Genomic DNA, 18,895 nt, shown 5'->3' on the forward strand with positions numbered 1-18,895 from the left:
TATTATTGGCGTCTCGCATCTCGATTCAAATGGCACTTCCCACTTGAGTGAATAATCAGAGATCCCAACTTTAAGCCCAGCCCGGTTCCAGGCCCTGATCATCATCATCATCGTAGGCCTGACGTCAAACGCACTGGTTGCGTGAAATTTCTTTGTCACGATCGGAGCTTCGACTTCACGGGGATTTGGGTGAAGGGATGCGGATGGGCCATCTGCACGCACCAGTGGCTACTGGCAGACAAAGAACCCAGATGCCAGAGCCCAGAATAAAACCAAGATGCCACAAATGCAGTCGGTGGCTCCATCAACGGACTTTTGTACTCCGTCACCCTGTTGTTTCGCTTTTTGCCCCGGCGATTGACGCACTTGGTTGTCTTGTCACTTGACTTTTTTAATCTCGCGACTTTATCGTAGCTCACTGCTGGACTGGCTCAGAATCGGATTGGGATTCGGATTCGAAAAATGTTCGTCATACATAAGTGTAACTTAATATTTCGCTCAGGTAGCTCCGCTGGCTTCTCTTCCTCTTGTTTGGATTTCAATCATACTCGCACTCCACAGAATGTTTGCTATAGTTTCTTGCCAGCCAGAGCGTTCGCTCGCTATTAAATTATAGCTCAATGACTTTCCTGACGTCACAGTATTAAGCTCAGACAGCCAAACGCAAAGACCAGCAAAGCGCCGAAAAAAAGCGTTCCTCATTAACATGTTCTCCATGTGGGAGTGTTTGCACTGGTAGCCGCCGATCTTCGTATATAGAAACACATACATATAGTATGTAGTCACAGAGAACTAAAGACGGCAGCTTGGCGCCGCTCAAACAATTAAATTGCTCAGCTGGGAAATTAAAATATGAGTTTAAAATTAGAATTGTAATCTTTCAATCTAGCTGTGAGTGTCTCTTAAAAGTTGGCATTGATTTATGTAGAGCAAAACGCATTTGAAAGGATTTCTCAAGAATTGTCACCCTCTTACCTTTTACCCACCTGTATTTCCAAGTATTGCCTTGGGAATTTCAAATAAATTGATTTGGTAATCAAAATGGGCGAGTAGAGTTTTGCATTTTTACTTAAAGTCTACAGAATTTAATTCGTTGCAGGAGCAATGAACTGGCTTTTTGTTTGACTCTTCAACTTTTCTTCATTTAATCGATAATTCAAAGTATTGACTTACATTTATTCATTTTTACCCCAGTGAAGGGTCCTTCAATTTGTCTGTGTTCAAATTCAAGTGTGCATTGCTCCGACATCTTTGAGGAATGCTTCATAAGCTTTGAGCGTTTCCCATTGTGCTTTTGTTTAAGGTTCAGTGTTTGACTTTACTTATGAAAACGCATAAGCGTGTAAGCCATAAGTTAAACCCAGTATTTAACCAGCTGTAGTCATTGCTCGCCCTACAATATATATATATGCCATTTTGTGGTTTCCCCATAAAAAAAGTTAAACAGATACCAAGTTCACAGGCCAAGTGTTGGGAAAGTACCAAATACGCTATATAATAGCGAAGATTTTTACTATAAATAAAATTCCTAACTCAGAACATTTTATCAAAAAATCCCAATTATAAGAAAAAATTCTTATGATTCATTAAAATTTTAAAAAATATGTTGCGGAATTTCATAAAATAATATTTGACGTCAATGAATGGAGTATATTTTTTCTTTGAGATTTCTTCTAAAGAACCTAGGATGATGAAAATCGGAAATGACCCTCATCAAAATGTTTGAAAACTTTCCTCGTAATTCCAACAGATTAATTGACTGATAATGGTGGACATGGCCTGACCGACAAACGTCACGACTCAGTAGAGATTAACGCAGGGGCTGATAAGAAAAATTGAGGATAACAGTTTTATTGAAGATTTCCTCTTAAAAACCTGGACTACGTCACTTGAAGTGTTTGATTCTGGGAACTTACTGAAATTCCAATGCGATCCCAAACGGGAATTAAACGAGCGCTTTCAGAGTAACTAAAAAACTGTTGTTGATTGAAATGTCCTGGCATGGCAACAATTTGAACTCTGATTGCCCCCATTTTCGAGGCCTCACGCACTGTTCTTTAAGTTTGTTTTGCCCCGATTCTGCACTCCTCTAGGGGCTATCAACCTGCTAATTTGTGCTGAGTGTCATTTGATTGCTGAATGATTTTTTCGCCAAATACGTCTAAAAATAGTGTCGCAACATGTGAATGGCGCGAGCCGCTGATAAAGCTCACAGAGCGATACTCTCTACCGCCGATAATCTGGGGTCAGGCCCCAAATAAAGCCAGGCAACGGCTATAAACAAAAGCAGGAGCAACAATTGCTGGCAAAAATAAAATTAGAACCTGACCAACAGGGCAGCCGAGACGCAACAACAAACAAACAAAAGAATAATTATTTATGGGCGTGTAAACAATTTGATTGATTCGAGCCAAACGATCTGAATCGTTGAGGAAAACAGAAAACAACGGCTGCCTTGTGTTTTAGCCAGTCGATCGTGTGCGAATTCGTAATTAAATCTTTCGCGCCAGAATAACAGTGTGTAGACTTTCTTTTTAATCGCATTATGTCATCCTTTTTAATTGAGCAATTTTTTTTGTCTGCTCACCTCATGATCTTGAAGTACGAAAACAAAAATTGAGACTGTACGAATGTGTTTGTACGACATTATCGTATATCTCCCATAGAAACAATTTCTTTAATATTGCTTATTAATCACGAGCATAATTTTCATGAGCACATGCCTTGTGGATGGTCTAGTTGTTCATACGCAATGATCTTTTTTTTAGTCTAGTTTAAAGAAAACCCACTGACCTCCTAGACGATCATGACTTTGAAGCGATCACGTTTTCTGCATCGTAGAACCCGGCACGTTCTTTCCTTTTTCGGAACAGCTCATCCAAAGTGGGAATAAACATGAATCGAATCGAAGCCAAGGGAGAACGTTCGATTTCGAGTGCAAAATCAATTTGCGTCAATTGCAAGAGATTAGCCTCGCTCTAGTTTTGCAAAAAAAGTCGCAAGCTAACAACCACATAAATCAGCGCCAGATGATAATAAATACAAGACAAGACAGAGCTCTCCGGGGGGCGCTTGGAAACAACAACCAGACGGATGGACAGATGGACAGATGGATGGATGACTCTGCTCCGGCTTATCGCAAACAAAATGAGTTTACATCGGCGCTTTCCAAAAATAACCAGCCTGCTTCTTTCAGGGCCACGTCAGTCGGTCAAAATGGGAATCGGGATCCGGGAGGTGTATCCGGAGATACAGTTGGCTTTACAGTTGCGTGACGCAAACCGAACGAGTTACGCGGGAGTTTATTTATAAGAAAAATGCACCAAAATAACTCAAGCCAAACTCGCGAGCTCTCGCTCTGGTTGCGAGTGCATCTGTCCCGGACCGATTAATCCGGCCAGCTGAATCCACTGAGCTCTGGGCCCCTTATCAGGCCCCGACATCGGACCCATAATTGAGTAATATATTGGCAGACATCGGGAGACATCGCCTCCCGGGCACGTGGCATGCAAATGAGCTGCGGCGAAATGCCTGCGGAATATCATTAGAAAGATTTGGCAACCTTGGTCCGGGAACGGGCCAAAAACAAAAAACGGAACCAGCCCCAGCTAATTAAATCCATGCGAAACCCGATTCTGGGAAAATTTATTGCTCCTACAGTTCCATTGAATTCAAATATTTTGTTCACCAACAAATCACATTTACTCGTAAATAATTACAGAGAAAATATTTATCAAAAGATTAGCTGAGTTTCGTTGGGATTTATATACCTGGAAACAGCATGGGTTATTGAAAAGGGTTTTCCACAGAATAATAAATCATCGGAAGTGATCATACGTCAATCTTATTAGGTTCAAGCAATCCCTAAAAGTATGTGGCTGTTGCTCATGTTTCATGTAGAATTAGTGTAAAATAAATATCCTAAAAAAAACTTTTGCTAATACAATTCGCGGGCTAGAACTAATAACGAAAGTTTATATTTTATGAAGAACATACACTGGTAAATATATTTTATGGGTCATTTAACCCAACCCGAAAACCAACTTCGCCTGAATCGCACAAGCCTCTAATCTTTTTATTAACAATCAGACACTTTTTGAACTTTCGACGACTCCAATTACAAATCAAGGCCCTCAAATCTGAATGGGCTTATCACCTTTTGGGATTGCTTACAATCTGACACATTAATGACTTTATATGCTCGTAAAAAGATTACTGAGCGGTGTGAATATGCGATTGGGAATCGGAAAAATCAAAATCCATCAGATTGGCAATCAAAAACGGTTAAATTAATCAGCTGATATAGGTCTGAATTTGGTTTTGGGAAAAACCCTGTACAAGGCAAATAGCCCATTTTAAATTTGGAGCTGCGATGACACTTGGCATTCGAGAAGGTGACACGAGCGGAATATTTGAACACCGTAATTGTGGGAGGCAGATAACAATAAACTCATTAGCAAGCCAATGCAAAGTCAGAAACAATAACATTAATGGGGAGGCGCGAGTAGGAAGTTCACATAATAATATATATTTGCTGTAAACAATTTCCTATTCATATTTGCCGAGCTTATCGGAGGCCAGTTGCGCATAGACAAATAAATATGCGGATAATTGTTTCTCCAGTTGGGGGTGTGAAGGCAACCAAACAATTGATTCACTGCCTCGATTACGTCTAAGCACACACCAAATACCGAGGTGAAAGTCCTCCTCTTCTACTACAACTGACCCTCAAAAACCTAAGGAGTTAACTATGATTATAATGTTGATTGTGAATAAAACAGCTTAAGGGCGTGTGACTGCCCGATAAGCCAAAATAACTAGAAGCACTAATGACTTTTCATTTTAGCATATATAAACTAGTTGTCTGCTAAGTAGTTTAGTTTAACTTTGTTCCTGAACTAGCAATATACTAGATAATTTGGAAATATTTTTTATTCAATTTAAAATAATGTCAGCTTTAGCAAAGCAAAATACACCACCGCCCATATATTTAATCAACTTTGAGAATTACCTGAAACCTAAGCAAAAAATCCAGTGTCAGCCACTTCAGCGTTTCGAGAAACCAGTTGGTTCAACCTCATATCTTATCAAGAACATAAAACGATTAAAGCTGCTTAGATGGTATGGTAGTGTCTCAAAACGCATAGGGCAAGTGCCACTGCCCAGATTCCTAAGATTTCTGCGAGCACGAAATGATGATGGCCTTTGTAAACGAAAGACAGGATTTGAGATCTACTGCGAGATGGCCAGCATCCATGGTTTTCACATTTTTGTGGGCGCCAAAACCTGGCAGCGAATTCTCTGGTGGCTCCTCATTTGCACTGCTGTCTTGCTTTCACTAATCATAGTAATAATGTCACTTTCGATGTCCGAGGAAACGCCAACCATACGCTTTATAGACACCATGATGAAGCCCACGGCGGAGGTTCCATTTCCTGCAGTCACCATTTGCAGTTTCAAAACCATTTCCAGGCAAAGATTGCAGACTAAAGCAAAGGAATTGGGAGTGTCAACAGAGCGTCTCCAAACATTTCCAGCTTTGAACTCTTCTGTAATAGAACAGCTTGGAAATACAAGTTGGCTAGAACTTCTGGAAGATCTAGCTCCTCCCATATGCCCGCAAATCAAATTCTGTCAGTGGGAAAATGGCGTAGATAACTGCCTAGAAAAACTTCTGCCCATTTGGACTCTTGATCAACGCCTGTGCTGCAGTTTTAACTACCGACAGCAGCTCTTTAGCTCTCATTTAGGAGTTGGTATTGTATTAAGGTCTAAAGAAGAGGATCTCAGTGCCCTAGAGATTCTTATACATGAATCCCACGAAATACCCACTGAGGCTACTCCGAGGTTAATGGTGCCCAGCGGATCAGAGGCTCACATAATGCTGCAACCCTTTGTTAATCGATTCTCAAAAAATCTAGAGAGTATTCCGCTTCAAAAACGAGGGTGTTATTTCCCAAGAGAATGTCAGTTAATTTCTTCTGATGTATATTACCAAAGCATTTGTCAGGCAGAATGTCGCACCAAAAAAATGTTAAAATTGTGCGGATGTGTTCCCCCAAATTATCCTCGTCAGGAAAGCTGGTCAATCTGCGACCTAAAACAAATGCAGTGTGTAATCAATTTCGGTAAGTGGCAGAATATTTACGGAACCATTCTGATTTTTTGCTGTTTACAGATCATGATGAGATCATCAAAGGAGAACAAAAGAATTGCGAATGCCTTCCGCCATGTGAATTCAATCGCTATGAATTCCAGGGTGATATAAGACTATTAAAGAGGATTTATAATAACATGAGCAACAAAAGGTATTTGGTTATTAATTGTTTGTTTGCCATTAGAAATATGAATTGATAATCAAAAGAAAAGCTACACATTTGATATTTAGATTTATTGTTATCATAAGATTACTTTTTTCAAAGTCCAATAATAAATGAATAAAAATAAAGTACATAGACTGACTGAAATCGTTTTGAACCGTTTTTTAAGATGTATCATGCTCATATGCTTAAAATATAAATATCCAAATAATATTAAAAGAAAAGTAATAATTTCTTGTAAAATGATTATTATTAAATTAGGTATTAAACACAGGTATTTCTAATCAATATTTCAGCAATCCGAAGCGCACAAATAAAGTGCGCCTCCGTGTCTACTACGACTCACCGATTGCCGAAGAGCAGGTCTTGGACGAGTACGAGAACTGGCTAACATTCATGGGCAAGTTCACTAATGACCTACAAGGTGCCCACCAAAATTACATTCATGGAACAACCCATTTTATGGACAGGGACCTTCGGCGGAATTACCGGACTATTTATGGGTTGCAGTTTCGTTTCGGTCTTCGAGCTGATTTTCTTTTCGTGTGTTCGACCCACTTGCAACTGGCTGACCCGCCAGCAGATACTCTGGCGACGTCGGAGGATCCAGAGGGTGGGCGATCCAACACCGGCGAGGTCATTAGGGCTGGCTAATTAGGCGCTGGCCTAATTACTTCGTCTGCGGTCAAGTCACAGTCGTCGCAAGGAGGTCAGCCTGTAGAGATGGCATTCAAAAAGCGGCGCATCTTCGATTTGCGGCAAGTTCAGGCCCAACAGATGGCCACCAACGCCGGTCACAGACGCAGTGAACCGAGCCACAATCAACCACATCATCCACTCCTGCCTAACCACCGCTTCCGCCAGATCGGAGAATGGTTCTCCGAGAATATGCGCAACTACTGCCAGACCACTTCGCTTCACGGATTCAGTTACATCACGCGGCAGGATATTAGTCGCAATGAGCGATGGTTCTGGCTAGTGGTTGTAATCCTGGCCATCATCACTTCGATAGTGCTGGTTGTGGTGTCCTGGTATTGGAGTCAGGAAACCCTAACGGTGACCGTCATCGAGAGCTCGCACTTCCCCACCTGGAACATTCCTTTCCCGGCCGTCACCATTTGCAATTTCAACAAGATATCTAAGAACAAGGCACTCACCATGCTGGATCAAATGTAAGTTGGAAAAATATATTTATTTAATATATTTACGTAAAAAGAATGAACGAATACTGTATCATATTTATTTAGTTCATTTTATTTTAAAGAATCTCTTGGATTAACTATCTATTAGCTTTGTACATATTTAATGTCACATATTTAAGTAATGACTCACGAAATGCCTTTGATTTATATTCCACATATTCTTATATTTTAACCAAGTTTTTAATCATGGGTTAATAAAGTCAAAAGAAATATTCTTCTTCAGAAATAACAATACTATTTGTCATATTTTGTATAGGCAACTTCCCGTTGGTGTTAATAAATCAGAATTACACAACCTCTTCAATCTTACACTGTTGCCCGTGGACAACCTGATTAGCAACAGTTCGCTGCAGATATACGACCGGATCTTAGCCCTCAATAACATCACGCTCACGGGTTTAACCCAGCAATTGTCACCCGACTGCATCGACATGATCTCCAGTTGCATTTGGAAGGGCATCAATACGCGATGTGACAGCCTATTCCAACGCATTGATACCATGGAGGGACAATGCTGCACTTTTAATTACTTTGGCGGTGTCACCAACAATTTTCCAGAGTAAGATTGAGAATTAGAAAAGGTATTTTTGTTGATTCAAGAATTGTACAATTACTTCGTAGGAAAATCGCATATCAGGTTCCCAAGCGACCGTATCGCGTCACGGGCTGCGGCTATCCCACGGGTCTCTCGGTGCTGCTGAACCCCATGGTATCCGACTATTACGGAACCTTCTTTAGTGGCTACGGATTCCGCTTGCTCCTCCACGATGCCTATAACTTTCCGGATGAGAATTCGGAGACCAAAGTGGTCACTTCCACGAGGGAGAGCTTCGTGCGCATTAATCCGGAGTCCACTTACGCGACCAATGACATTCGCCGCATGGATCTGACCCTGAGGAACTGCCTCTTTGGCAGCGAACGGAGCATGCACGGTCTAAGGCGGTACTCCTTCATCAACTGCATGTTCGAGTGCCGGGTGCGGATGACCATTGATCACTGCGGTTGTCTTCCGCCGTATGTGTATAACAACGGCAGCTTCAAAGTTTGCGGCGTGCTGGAAACGAACTGCATGATTCACAGCAAACGTGGGTGAATAAATCGAAGGGATGCGATATATAATGATATCTTATTATTACAGGGCTCTTTTCCCATGCCCTGGCTAATTTGAATTTCTCGCTTTCGATTGTTCGAGAGACGGATAGCTTTCCATGCGGCTGTCTACCGGATTGCCAGTCGAATCATTATGTTTCGGAAAGTACGGTGGGCCGACTGGACATGAGCTACTTTGCCAACCGACCGACCTACAGGTGGGAAGAATTTTTACTATGCTCAAGAATAGGAATACCTAAACGTAATCCTCTTTGCTTCTGATAAATAGCAATTCAACGGAAGGGATACTTCTGCATGTGTTCTTTAGCGATCTGATGAGTACCAGATATCGAACGGATATCTTCCAGAATTGGTTGTCTGCCTTGGGTATGCTATAAACCATTTCCACAAAACACTTTTGATTACTTACTATTTTCTTTTGACAGCTTCATTTGGAGGTTTGCTTGGCCTAATTATGGGATTCAGCATTGTGACGGCCTTTGAGTTCCTCTACTTCCTCACATTTAGACCCATTTTCAACTACATCAACAGGGACTAGACCAGCAAAAGCCACCTCCCCTTGCACTTCATTGCACCCCCACTTGACACGCTTTCATTAGAGCTCTGATTGATGAGCAGTAGTAGTTAGCACTATAAATTGTCTGGACTCGAGCACTCTTCAAACACAATGGCCCGAGTAGAGGAGTCCCACTATCGGCACTTGTTCCGTGAGTTTTTGCGCCAGAGTTACATCAATGGGCTGCATCCGTTCTTATACCATTCACCCGTTCGTTATGCCAAGTGAGTTATAAAAGCTTTATAAGTTAGAAATTGAAATCTGGAAATTAATTAATTTTCCATAAGTGAACAACAATGAAATAAAATTACCTTTTAAGATTACAAAATTAAATTAAGTTTATATTCCTTTTATCTGTTAAAAATGAAATATTCTATAAAACGACAATGTTGAAGATAAATATGTCGATTTTTCGATAAGTTTTTATTTATCAGCTATATGATATAGTCGTCCGATCTCTCACGTTTTGTCTGATAGTTTGGGAATCCGCTGGTGATGCTAGCCATAAATATATATACACTTTATATGTCCAAAATTTGGTATCTAAAAAATATGGTAAACAAAAAAGTTTTGAAAACCCAAAAAAAAATGTATTTTAATATGTTTAATTGAAGATGCTAAAGAATTTACGGAGCCTGAAAGTATGAAACAAAATTGATCTACTCGGTTTTTGAAAAAAGACAAATCTAATTTAAGCTGATCAAAAAGGACTATTCCTGTATATATCAATAGATTTACAACGTAGAGTACTAAACGCTTTGGGGGTAGTTTTCCCTTGGATCGGCTGTTGACTTGTGTTATTTATCTGCTATTTGCAGAGCTCTCTGGCTTGCACTGCTCACAGCCATTGTGATCTACACCCACATAGTGATCGTTAATCTCACCCAGGAGTACCTGGTGCAGCCGACCGAGATCCACATGGTCCCCGACCTGGTGCATGTGGCCAACAGCCCCTTTCCCGCGGTTGGGGTGTGCACCGCCAACAAAATCAGCCAACGCCTGCTCCGGGATTATGCCGTTAAACTGTGAGTACTTTATTAGTGAGTTGTTTAGTCGAAGTAGCCCAAGGTCTTGACCTCGTCGACCATGGCCACAATGGAGTCGAGCAGCTCCTCGCTGGCAGGAACGATCTGCTCGGCTGGAAGCCTGAATCCAGTGAAGTAGGAGGTCGAGGAGGGACGCAGCTCGTAGCAGAAGGACATGCGCACATCCTGGGTGCCGTAGGCCCAATCAATGCTAGCTCCAGCCGCCGGGTAGATGGCATCGTATACATTTCCTCCGGTGTACTTGGTTCCATAACGCTTGTTCACAGCGGCAACGGAGGCGTCGAAGACCTTCTCGAAATCGGCCACATTGTCGGGCAGCTCGGCGGAGTGACCATAGGGGTACAGAAGGTACTGGGAGTAGGCGTGCAGGGAAAGGTACAGCTGGATCTTGCCCTTCAGGGATGCGATGTAGCTGGACAGGGACAGGGTCTCGATCTCGGAGAAGGCCGAGGGTCCAGAGTAGGTGTCGGAGCAGGGATTGTCGCTGGTGCCGGCCTCGTTCCAGTGGAAGCCCCAGTTCCTGTTGGGATCAGCGCCGAAGCAGCTGCCATAGGGAGTACGGGTCTTGCGCCACAGGCGATCGGTGGTGTGGGTGTAGACGTAGCCATCGGGATTGGCGTGGGGCAGGACGTACCAGGTGTAGTTCTCGGCCAGCTTCTTGACAGATTCCTCCTTGGAGGTCAGCAGTTGGTTAATGATGTAGGTGGCGGCCGCCGGGGCGATCCACTCGCGGGCATGGATACCGGCCTCCAGGAAGATGCCGGGCTTGTTGCTGCCTCCCTTGGTGATCTTCACGCCCAGGATGGAGCGTCCCTGATAGGACTTGCCACCCTCGATGAGGGTCACCACTCCGGGGTATTGGTTGGCCAGGGTCTGCAGCCAAGCGTAGGTGTCGTCGAGCTGGTAGTACTCGGCCCAGTTGTAGGCCTTGGTGGCACGTCCCTTGATGGCAACCTTCTCGTCGGTCTGGTCCATCGACTTCTGCACATCGCTCGACTCCAGCTGGTACTTGATCTCCGACTTGCCCATGATCTCCAGGAAGTCGGGCACCTTGTGGGGTGCCACAATGATCTGCACTTCGGCACCGACAATATGGACTCCGTCCAGGAACAAGATTGAGTCGCTGGATCCCTCCAGCTGCTTCAGAACCGCCAATTGCTTGGCATTCTCCGAGGTGGCCTTGTACATGCGGTAGTTGTCATAGCGAACCCGTTCAGCGGATGCGGTGGCCACGATGGCCAGGAGGGCGAAGAGAAGGCACTTGGTCAGCGACATGGTCGTCGTTGCTTTGAGCCACCAGCGGGTACACCACTTCCTTTTATAGGCCTCCGATAAGAATGGCCCGAATCTAATTTACGGTCTGCGAATGGCTTTGACAATCGCTCGGGCAGTAAATATCGGAGTAATCTTTGCATTCGGTGTGGAACACCTTTATCGCCGTCTCAACGGCTGCGCCTGGTAAATCATTATACGGGAATTACTTATTCTCTTCGGGAAAATGTCATATCATCAGACAATAGTCACATGTCCTTGTCAAGAAAAGCGAAAAGTTTCTGCCAATATGTTGTTACTGTTCTTAAGGCACATCCATTTTGATTATTTAAACTTTTACAAAAGGGGTAAATCTCATTAATCTTATCTAAACATTGAAATTTGTAAAATTCCTGTTCTTTTGTCACCCGCTTTAAAAATCTTTATTATCATATCTCATTCAAATGTGTAGTTTCATCTTATCAACCCGCCTTAGTTATCTTCGACAATCAAGCAAGGTTACGTTTAGTTTTTGTCATAAACAACAGATCTCTTCCCTTCGTATCTTATCAAAAAGACTTTGTTTTCAAAAAAGCTTTCTCTCTTTTATTGAATTTTATAACCCTCGATTTGGGCAGCAGCCTTAATCATTTCCACCAAAGAGTCTGTGGTCTCCTGACCAGTAGGTATTATTTGGGAGGCGGGAAGTCTAAATCCGGTCCAAAAACTGTAACCAGAGGGACGCAGTTCATAGCAAAAGGAATACTTCACTTTCAGCACACCATAGACCCAATCCATGCTAGAACCAGCTGCCGGGTAAATCGCATCGTAGACATTTCCGCCCGTATAACGTGTTCCGTAACGCCTCTTCACTGCGCCCACGGCTGCATTGAAGATCTGCTCCAACTCCTTATGATTTTCCGGCAGTGTGGAAGTGTGTCCATAGGGATATAGCAACAGCTGGGAGAAGGAGTGCAGCGAGAGGTACATGAACATGGGTTCTGGCAGGGACCTGAGGTACTGCGATAGGGTCTCCACCTCGCGTTCGGAGAACGCCTTGGGTCCGGCATATGACTCCGAGCAGGGATCAGAGCTAGCCCCCACCTCGCGCCAGTGGAAGTCCCAGTTTCGATTCGGATCCGTCCCAATGCAGTTCTTGTCCTGTGGACTCCGGGTCTTGCGCCACATTCGATTCTATAAAAAATTCAGACATTCTAATTTTAACTTTAAACGGTATGTTTTAATAGAACATTATTGTAGAATGGGTAATTGGACTAGTTTGTTCGAAAAATGTCCATGACAGACTTACAAACCTACCGTTAAGTGGGTGTAGACATAGCCGTCCGGGTTCGCATGGGGTAGTATGTACCACACATAAGATCTGGCCAAGCCCTTGATCTGCGGCTCCTGGGAGGTCAGTAGTTCGTTGATGAAATACGTGGCTGTGGCAGGACCTATCCACTCCCGAGCATGCATTCCAGCCTCCAAAAAGATTGATTGCTTTTCTGCTCTACCATCGTTGTGATTAATTTTTAGGCCCAACAGCTCGCGTCCCTCATAACTCTGGCCTGCTATAAAGACACTGACAACATCCGGGTATTTGCCCACCAGATTCTGCATCCAACGATGCGTGTCATTCAGCTCGTGGTATTCCGTCCAAGAGTAATCATCACTTCGGCGATTTGCATCCGCAACAGGCTCTATATCCAGGGATAAGCTAGCCTGGGCATTGTTATCGATGAGTTCTGGAGTGAGATCCAAGCCTTTTAGGAGCTCCACAAAGGTTTTATCGTAGCTGGGAGCTACTAGAAAGTCGGTGGGGCCAAGGTGGAGGTTGTTTAATATTAAGGCATCCTCGCTCTTGGCCTCCAAAGGTCGCAGTCCCTCCAATTGATTCGCTTTCGTTGGGTTCACTCTATAGACCCTGTAGTTGTCGAACCTCTTGCGCTCAGCCAAGCAAAAAGTAAGAATATACACCGACAGTAACACCAGTAGAAGCTTCATGCTGGCACTAATCCAGGGTTAGCCTTGCTGCAGGTCTTTTATACCCCACCCGAGTGCAGTGAGGCATACTAATTTCGGATTGTAACACTCCACGCCCCCAATAGATTCCAACACCAGGGCAACTCCTCTCTGCAGGCGGTGGCCCTAGACGTGGACGATATGGCCGATCGCCTGCTGGTGCTGGCTCAGTTTTACCTGAGCCCCCTCGAAACTGAACGTTGGAACGCCTCGGAGCTGGATCGACTGCACCGGCTGCTCTTTAGTTACTATCACGACAGTGAATACTCGGTGGGCGAGATATTGCGGAATTTGTCGCCCGATTGCGGGGAACTGGTCATCAGGGGCATCGTCTTCGGGGCGCCTGTAAACACCAGTCGAATGTTCCTAAAGCGACCAACCTCGACGAATGTGTGTTGCATATTTAACTATCGACGTGCCAGCAATTCCCCATTTGCGTAAGTTTATACCCAAGAAAACTTCTAAAAGGTGTAATAACTAATTTTTATTTTTAGCAGCAGGAGGGCAGAGGATGATGCCGAAATGAAAGCTGTTCCTAGGGTCGTCTTTGAATCGAATTCTATATTGAACAGCGTTCAGTTTGTGCTACAGGGTACACCAAAAGAGGATTTTACCAACACCTTTAACACCAACAACGCTTTTCATGTGAGTACCTAATCCGAACCTAATTTTTATTAAATTATTGATTTTCTTATTAAATTTAAGATTAATTAATCAATTATTTTATTAATTACACTAGTTTTTCAGGTATAATGATAATGAAGTTAACTTTAAGGTGTCTAGTTGACTTAACTTTTCGTATTCCACTAGCTCACCATTTTTCCCCAAGAGGACTATGCCACCATTCAATCCACGACATTGGGAGAGGTGCTTGTGAATCATAACTCCATAGTGGAGATTCCCATACAGCCAATGTTTTTTAACTCAGCTAAAGATGTTTACGGAGTTTCACCAAAAATACGACGTTGCTACTATCCTGAAGAAGGCAGTCGATTGCTGAACCAGTGAGTGTCTATCATAGGAAAGCTATCCGATCATTATAGAATCACCTTCCAACAGATCGTACTACTCCATGGATGAATGCCTCCTGGTATGCCGCATCAAGAGTATGGTCGACCATTGTGGCTGTGTCTCTCCTCCGATGGTGGGAAGTTCCGTTGACTTCGCCTACTGCATGCTACCCGATCTTCCCTGCCTGATGAGGTGGAAGAGCATCTGGTATGGCTACAATGAGTTTGCCTTCCTGCAAGGCAAGGAGGAACACTTAGCTCAACGGCAATGCGAACACTGTCTACCCACCTGCAACGGGGTTAGCATGAGCATCACCAATAATGTGGCACCCTTAAGAAGAACTTATAATAGTACTGGTTACTTAAACGGTTTACTGTAAGTCATGAATGAATTTTGTAAAATAACTAAGTAAGCAATTATATCTTTATAACAGAAAGGGATTGAGCAACGAGCGACCATTGGCCATAATTAAGCTCTTCTTTAAGCTGCGTTTTGCCCAAGCCACCAAATCCCAGCTAGTAAGCTCATGGGTTGTTCTTCTGAGTAAGTATTTTGTAAGCTTTTAAAAACTCTAAAATGACTATTACCTGGCAGATCGATTTGGAGGCATCCTTTCGCTTATGTACGGCTTCAGCATAGTCAGCTACATAGAGATCCTCTACTATCTCACGGGAAAAGGGTTTGTCTACATATACAGATCACTTACTTATAAAAAGCTTGGCAAACGCAACTACTCCCTTTACTGGCACGAACTTATGCCCAAGGGCCCTAAAAACCTACCGCTTCAAAATTAGCTCCTACATTAATTGCATTCTTATATTCTGAGCATAATACACTTTATATTTAATTCGGTCCGCGTACGCTCACAAATAATCAACAATAAAATGAACTTATATCAAAAACCGTATATAATGCAAGCCGTACAACGCCGAATAGCGATCACTAAATAGATCCACATCCTGCTAGTAGTCGTCGCCTCGGGACACCACTTCTTTGCAAGTGGGTCGCAGCATAATGGTGTGTTCGTACTGAGCCGTATAGCACCCCTTGATGTCGCACAGCGGCGGGTAGGCCTCCACAATGCCCTTGTCGCACAGATCCTTGAGAGCCATCTGGTACTTTGAGGCACCGGCGCGGTCCAGCCAACGCTTGCAGAAGGCCAGGGTGCCGAAGTTCTTGTTGATAGTGCCCAACAGCTGCTTGGAGCTCTGCAAACGCAGTGGCACAAATGGCAGCTCAAAGTTCTTCATGTAGTGAGAGCAGTCCATGTCGTCATGAACCAAACCGCGACCCGTCGAGCCGAATGTCTCGATGGCGTAAAACTCGTCCTCCTCCATACGAGTGGACTCGCCGCCCTTTACAATTGGCACGGTTTTTCCAGCATGGATACCTGCAAATGGAAATTAAAAGTTAATATCTGTTCAAAAAGTAAAGTTCTACATTATAGCACAACTTATTTAAATATATACACACATGGTAAATATCTTCTTAACATTAACAATTTACTCACAACAACTATATTTAAAATTTGTTAATAAATAAAAATTGATTGAATCACTTCTTGAATTTAACTTTAACAAAATGTTTTTAACAAATTTGAAACGAAATCAATAGACGATATTAGCAGTATCAATTCTGTTCAATTCTTTCTGGGTAAATGAATTTGTGCTATAATTCAAATTAATTAGTTTCAGGGCTTACGGTACGGGCTGATCGAGTGTCCGTTTAAGTTGCGAATGGCCTTAATGGGATATGTCTTGCCGTCCAGCTCGATCTCGTACGACTCCATGACCTCCTGGATAGCAGCTCCGATGTCGCATAGGCGCACATCGATTCCCGCCTCCTTGATGCCCGTGTTGGTGGCCTCCTTGACGGCTTGCAACAACTTGTCATACTTGTTGTTGAAGGTCAGGGTGAAGGCGCAGTCAATGATCCTGCCCTTGATGTGGGTTCCAAAGTCAATCTTGCAGACGTCGTCATACTGCAGCACAGTGGTGTCCCCAGCATTGGGCGTGTAATGGGCGGCGCAGTGGTTAAGAGAGCATCCGGTCGGGAAGGCCAGTCCAGCCTCCAGACCATTCTCGCCGATCAGGCGGCGGGCTGTGTTCTCCAGCTCTTCGCAAATCTGGATCATGGTCATGCCCGGCTTGATGTACCGTTGCATGTACTGACGCGTCTGCCGATGAGCTTCGGCCGCCTGGCGCAGCTCCTGGTAGATGTCCGTGTTCATGCGGTCCAGAGCACGCTTCTCCTCCGACGTGAAGCGGTCCTTGGCCGTGCGGTCGTCCGCCAGATCCTTGGGCGTGGGGTGCTCAACGATCTCGCCCTCGGGAAAGTTTCCATCCGGATATAGCTTAGCGATGGGTATGGTCGGTGGATCTGTCTGACCGCTCTTCTTGCCTTTGTTGCTCTTCTTCTTCGCCGGCTGAGCGGCCGCAGTCGCCGGTTTGGCATCTCCGTTTGTGGTCAGCTCCTCGTCACCGCCTTCCCCGGCCTTCTTGGCCGCCGCCTCTGTAGGTGATTGGGTTGGTGAGTGGGTTGGTTGGTGGGTGGTTGTGGCGGAGTGGGTCGTGCAGTTGCAATTACCGCAGTGCACTGCTCGCATGAGGTTACTCACCTTGGCGCAGTTTCTTATTGTTCGGCTTCGGCTTCTTCTGTTTCTTGGCCTCCTCGCCAATCTCGGCCGTAGCCGCCTCCACATTTAGGGCCTCGGTTGCCGACATTTCGGAGTGTGTTGGTTGCTGGTTAAACGGTTAAATAAACGAAAATCTAGCGCGCACTCTTGCCTGGCGATGGCGATGCGGAGAAAAGAACAAAAACACGAGGTGTCCGGTGCCAGTGTTGAAAAACGACCAGTGGAATATCGGAACCAGACGGATATTACCGTTTTGGTGATCGGTCTTAATTATATATGTATTTTGTATTTATTTTGTTTATTGATTGCTTAAATAAATACACTTGTTGACCCTTTTTATCATTGCACTTCAACTCAATTTCCAGAGCTTTGAAAGAGCGGTACCAATTAGTATGGCAGTACCAGGCGTTAGACAACTAATTACATGATTTAGAATTTTCATCCAATTTTTTATTTGAAAAGTCAAAGCTATCTTAGAACATGTTTCTGAATTTAGGTTTTTTACTTTCTTTAGGGCAAATATATCACGACTTTCAAGTGTCAATAAAATAGTGTTTTTAAAACATAGTAAACGTCCAAATTAAAATAAATTTAAAATTCATTATAGTATAAATCATTTTTGAAACTTTGGTGGTAGGATTTTAGACGTGTTTCCATTTTTAAAAATTTTCTTTTCCAAATAGCCGATATTTTAGCAAGGCAAATATCCTATATTTATTCTCAACTCCATACAATCTGGTTCACAGCACCGGAACTAGTGTTGCTACACACGAAACAAGTGCAACTGAATATTGTCCAGCCCTGGTTTATTTTGTTTATAATCGCTGGCACTGTCCAAATCCCACTTAAATGGACGAAATCCTGTTTCCCACGCAGCAGAAAAGCAACTCCCTGAGCGACAGTGATGATGTCGACCTAAAGTTCTTCCAAACAGGCTCCAACGAGCGGAAGGATAGCGAAACCTCGGATCCGGGAAACGACGCGGATCGCGATGGCAAAGACGTGGATGGAGACAGCAAAAACACGGACGGAGACGGGGACTCCGGCGAACCGGCGCACAAGAAGCTCAAGACCAAGAAGGAACTGGAGGAGGAGGAGCGCGAACGGATGCAGTAAGTTGGTTGGCAAATAACTCTATCCCATATCTTCTAACAAATCCTTTTTTTCCTCTCCAGGGTTCTCGTATCCAACTTCACTGAGGAGCAGCTAGATCGCTACGAGATGTATCGTCGCTCAGCCTTTCCCAAGGCCGCCGTAAAGCGCCTGATGCAGACCATAACCGGATGCTCAGTGTCCCAGAACGTCGTAATCGCCATGTCCGGCATCGCAAAGGTTTTTGTGGGCGAGGTGGTGGAGGAGGCCCTTGACGTGATGGAGGCTCAAGGAGAATCTGGTGCCCTTCAACCCAAATTCATTCGCGAGGCAGTGCGCCGGCTGAGGACCAAGGATCGGATGCCCATTGGGCGGTACCAACAACCGTATTTCAGACTGAACTAGCGAGTCGTGGAATTTAGTTTGTAAGACTGTTAGTCAATATAAAAATAAATCTAAAATTTTACCAAACAGTTTATTGATTTTGGCTTGTCATGATCATTTTGATAAACTTTGAAGCCTATTATTGAAAAGCTTGGATGAACCATATTTTTTAAACATTAAGGTTTTAATAAACACATTGTGCGAAGGAGTCTACTATATATAAACGTAGAGTTGAAAATGTACACCAGTGGTACGTGGGTATTTGT

General features: G+C 43.8%; 7 protein-coding genes across 7 annotated transcripts; 4 read left to right on the plus strand and 3 right to left on the minus strand.

Moving 5' to 3' along the window:
• Positions 1 to 4,948: 4,948 nt before the first annotated feature.
• LOC108042880 (pickpocket protein 11) lies at positions 4,949 to 6,978 on the plus strand. The gene is made up of 4 exons (XM_017121358.1): positions 4,949 to 6,128; positions 6,179 to 6,308; positions 6,617 to 6,720; positions 6,791 to 6,978. The coding sequence occupies exons 1-4, from the start codon at positions 4,949 to 4,951 to the stop codon at positions 6,976 to 6,978; spliced, it is 1,602 nt and encodes a 533-aa protein (XP_016976847.1).
• Positions 6,979 to 7,043: 65 nt separating this feature from the next.
• Positions 7,044 to 9,170, plus strand: LOC108042894 (sodium channel protein Nach). The gene is made up of 6 exons (XM_017121384.1): positions 7,044 to 7,492; positions 7,779 to 8,081; positions 8,144 to 8,607; positions 8,661 to 8,829; positions 8,901 to 8,998; positions 9,058 to 9,170. The coding sequence occupies exons 1-6, from the start codon at positions 7,044 to 7,046 to the stop codon at positions 9,168 to 9,170; spliced, it is 1,596 nt and encodes a 531-aa protein (XP_016976873.1).
• A 15-nt stretch (positions 9,171 to 9,185) lies between these two features.
• On the plus strand, positions 9,186 to 15,324 carry LOC108042895 (sodium channel protein Nach). The gene is made up of 8 exons (XM_017121385.2): positions 9,186 to 9,412; positions 10,007 to 10,213; positions 13,594 to 13,944; positions 14,002 to 14,152; positions 14,318 to 14,511; positions 14,567 to 14,893; positions 14,952 to 15,061; positions 15,113 to 15,324. The coding sequence occupies exons 1-8, from the start codon at positions 9,300 to 9,302 to the stop codon at positions 15,310 to 15,312; spliced, it is 1,653 nt and encodes a 550-aa protein (XP_016976874.1). The 5' UTR covers positions 9,186 to 9,299; the 3' UTR covers positions 15,313 to 15,324.
• On the minus strand, positions 10,199 to 11,532 carry LOC108042898 (zinc carboxypeptidase A 1). The gene has a single exon (XM_017121387.2). The coding sequence runs from the start codon at positions 11,507 to 11,509 to the stop codon at positions 10,238 to 10,240; it is 1,272 nt and encodes a 423-aa protein (XP_016976876.1). The 5' UTR covers positions 11,510 to 11,532; the 3' UTR covers positions 10,199 to 10,237.
• Positions 11,990 to 13,492, minus strand: LOC108042899 (zinc carboxypeptidase A 1). Its single transcript, XM_017121388.1, has 2 exons — positions 12,803 to 13,492; positions 11,990 to 12,679 (listed from the first exon to the last, which is right to left on the minus strand). Exons 1-2 carry the CDS (start codon positions 13,487 to 13,489, stop codon positions 12,092 to 12,094), a joined length of 1,275 nt encoding a protein of 424 aa, XP_016976877.1. The 5' UTR covers positions 13,490 to 13,492; the 3' UTR covers positions 11,990 to 12,091.
• Positions 15,325 to 15,337: 13 nt separating the features above from the next.
• LOC108042896 (methionine aminopeptidase 2) lies at positions 15,338 to 17,358 on the minus strand. The gene is made up of 3 exons (XM_017121386.2): positions 17,136 to 17,358; positions 16,220 to 17,029; positions 15,338 to 15,908 (listed from the first exon to the last, which is right to left on the minus strand). Exons 1-3 carry the CDS (start codon positions 17,239 to 17,241, stop codon positions 15,481 to 15,483), a joined length of 1,344 nt encoding a protein of 447 aa, XP_016976875.1. The 5' UTR covers positions 17,242 to 17,358; the 3' UTR covers positions 15,338 to 15,480.
• A 515-nt stretch (positions 17,359 to 17,873) lies between these two features.
• On the plus strand, positions 17,874 to 18,718 carry LOC108042870 (transcription initiation factor TFIID subunit 11). The gene is made up of 2 exons (XM_017121347.2): positions 17,874 to 18,265; positions 18,329 to 18,718. Exons 1-2 carry the CDS (start codon positions 18,003 to 18,005, stop codon positions 18,648 to 18,650), a joined length of 585 nt encoding a protein of 194 aa, XP_016976836.1. The 5' UTR covers positions 17,874 to 18,002; the 3' UTR covers positions 18,651 to 18,718.
• The last annotated feature ends 177 nt before the right edge of the window (positions 18,719 to 18,895 follow it).

Source organism: Drosophila rhopaloa, unplaced genomic scaffold (genome assembly GCF_018152115.1).
Source record: "Drosophila rhopaloa isolate 14029-0021.01 unplaced genomic scaffold, ASM1815211v1 contig_2, whole genome shotgun sequence".
Classification (NCBI taxonomy): Eukaryota; Metazoa; Arthropoda; class Insecta; order Diptera; family Drosophilidae; genus Drosophila; species Drosophila rhopaloa.

Bases quoted from the DNA above. Each gene is read 5' to 3' on its own strand.
- LOC108042880 (XM_017121358.1), top strand. From the start codon at position 4,949: ATGTCAGCTTTAGCAAAGCAAAATACACCACCGCCCATATATTTAATC. The intron at 6,309-6,616 runs GTATTTGGTTAT...TCAATATTTCAG, and splicing joins AATAACATGAGCAACAAAAG to CAATCCGAAGCGCACAAATA. The intron at 6,721-6,790 runs GCAAGTTCACTA...TTTTATGGACAG, and splicing joins GAACTGGCTAACATTCATGG to GGACCTTCGGCGGAATTACC.
- LOC108042894 (XM_017121384.1), top strand. From the start codon at position 7,044: ATGGCATTCAAAAAGCGGCGCATCTTCGATTTGCGGCAAGTTCAGGCC. The intron at 8,082-8,143 runs GTAAGATTGAGA...ATTACTTCGTAG, and splicing joins GTCACCAACAATTTTCCAGA to GAAAATCGCATATCAGGTTC. The intron at 8,830-8,900 runs GTGGGAAGAATT...TCTGATAAATAG, and splicing joins GCCAACCGACCGACCTACAG to CAATTCAACGGAAGGGATAC.
- LOC108042895 (XM_017121385.2), top strand. From the start codon at position 9,300: ATGGCCCGAGTAGAGGAGTCCCACTATCGGCACTTGTTCCGTGAGTTT. The intron at 13,945-14,001 runs GTAAGTTTATAC...TTTTATTTTTAG, and splicing joins GCCAGCAATTCCCCATTTGC to CAGCAGGAGGGCAGAGGATG. The intron at 14,894-14,951 runs GTAAGTCATGAA...TCTTTATAACAG, and splicing joins GGTTACTTAAACGGTTTACT to AAAGGGATTGAGCAACGAGC.
- LOC108042898 (XM_017121387.2), bottom strand. From the start codon at position 11,509: ATGTCGCTGACCAAGTGCCTTCTCTTCGCCCTCCTGGCCATCGTGGCC.
- LOC108042899 (XM_017121388.1), bottom strand. From the start codon at position 13,489: ATGAAGCTTCTACTGGTGTTACTGTCGGTGTATATTCTTACTTTTTGC. The intron at 12,680-12,802 runs GTAGGTTTGTAA...AATTTTTTATAG, and splicing joins ATGTCTACACCCACTTAACG to AATCGAATGTGGCGCAAGAC.
- LOC108042896 (XM_017121386.2), bottom strand. From the start codon at position 17,241: ATGTCGGCAACCGAGGCCCTAAATGTGGAGGCGGCTACGGCCGAGATT. The intron at 17,030-17,135 runs GTGAGTAACCTC...AATCACCTACAG, and splicing joins CAATAAGAAACTGCGCCAAG to AGGCGGCGGCCAAGAAGGCC. The intron at 15,909-16,219 runs GTAAGCCCTGAA...TTCCATTTGCAG, and splicing joins ACACTCGATCAGCCCGTACC to GTATCCATGCTGGAAAAACC.
- LOC108042870 (XM_017121347.2), top strand. From the start codon at position 18,003: ATGGACGAAATCCTGTTTCCCACGCAGCAGAAAAGCAACTCCCTGAGC. The intron at 18,266-18,328 runs GTAAGTTGGTTG...TTTCCTCTCCAG, and splicing joins GAGGAGCGCGAACGGATGCA to GGTTCTCGTATCCAACTTCA.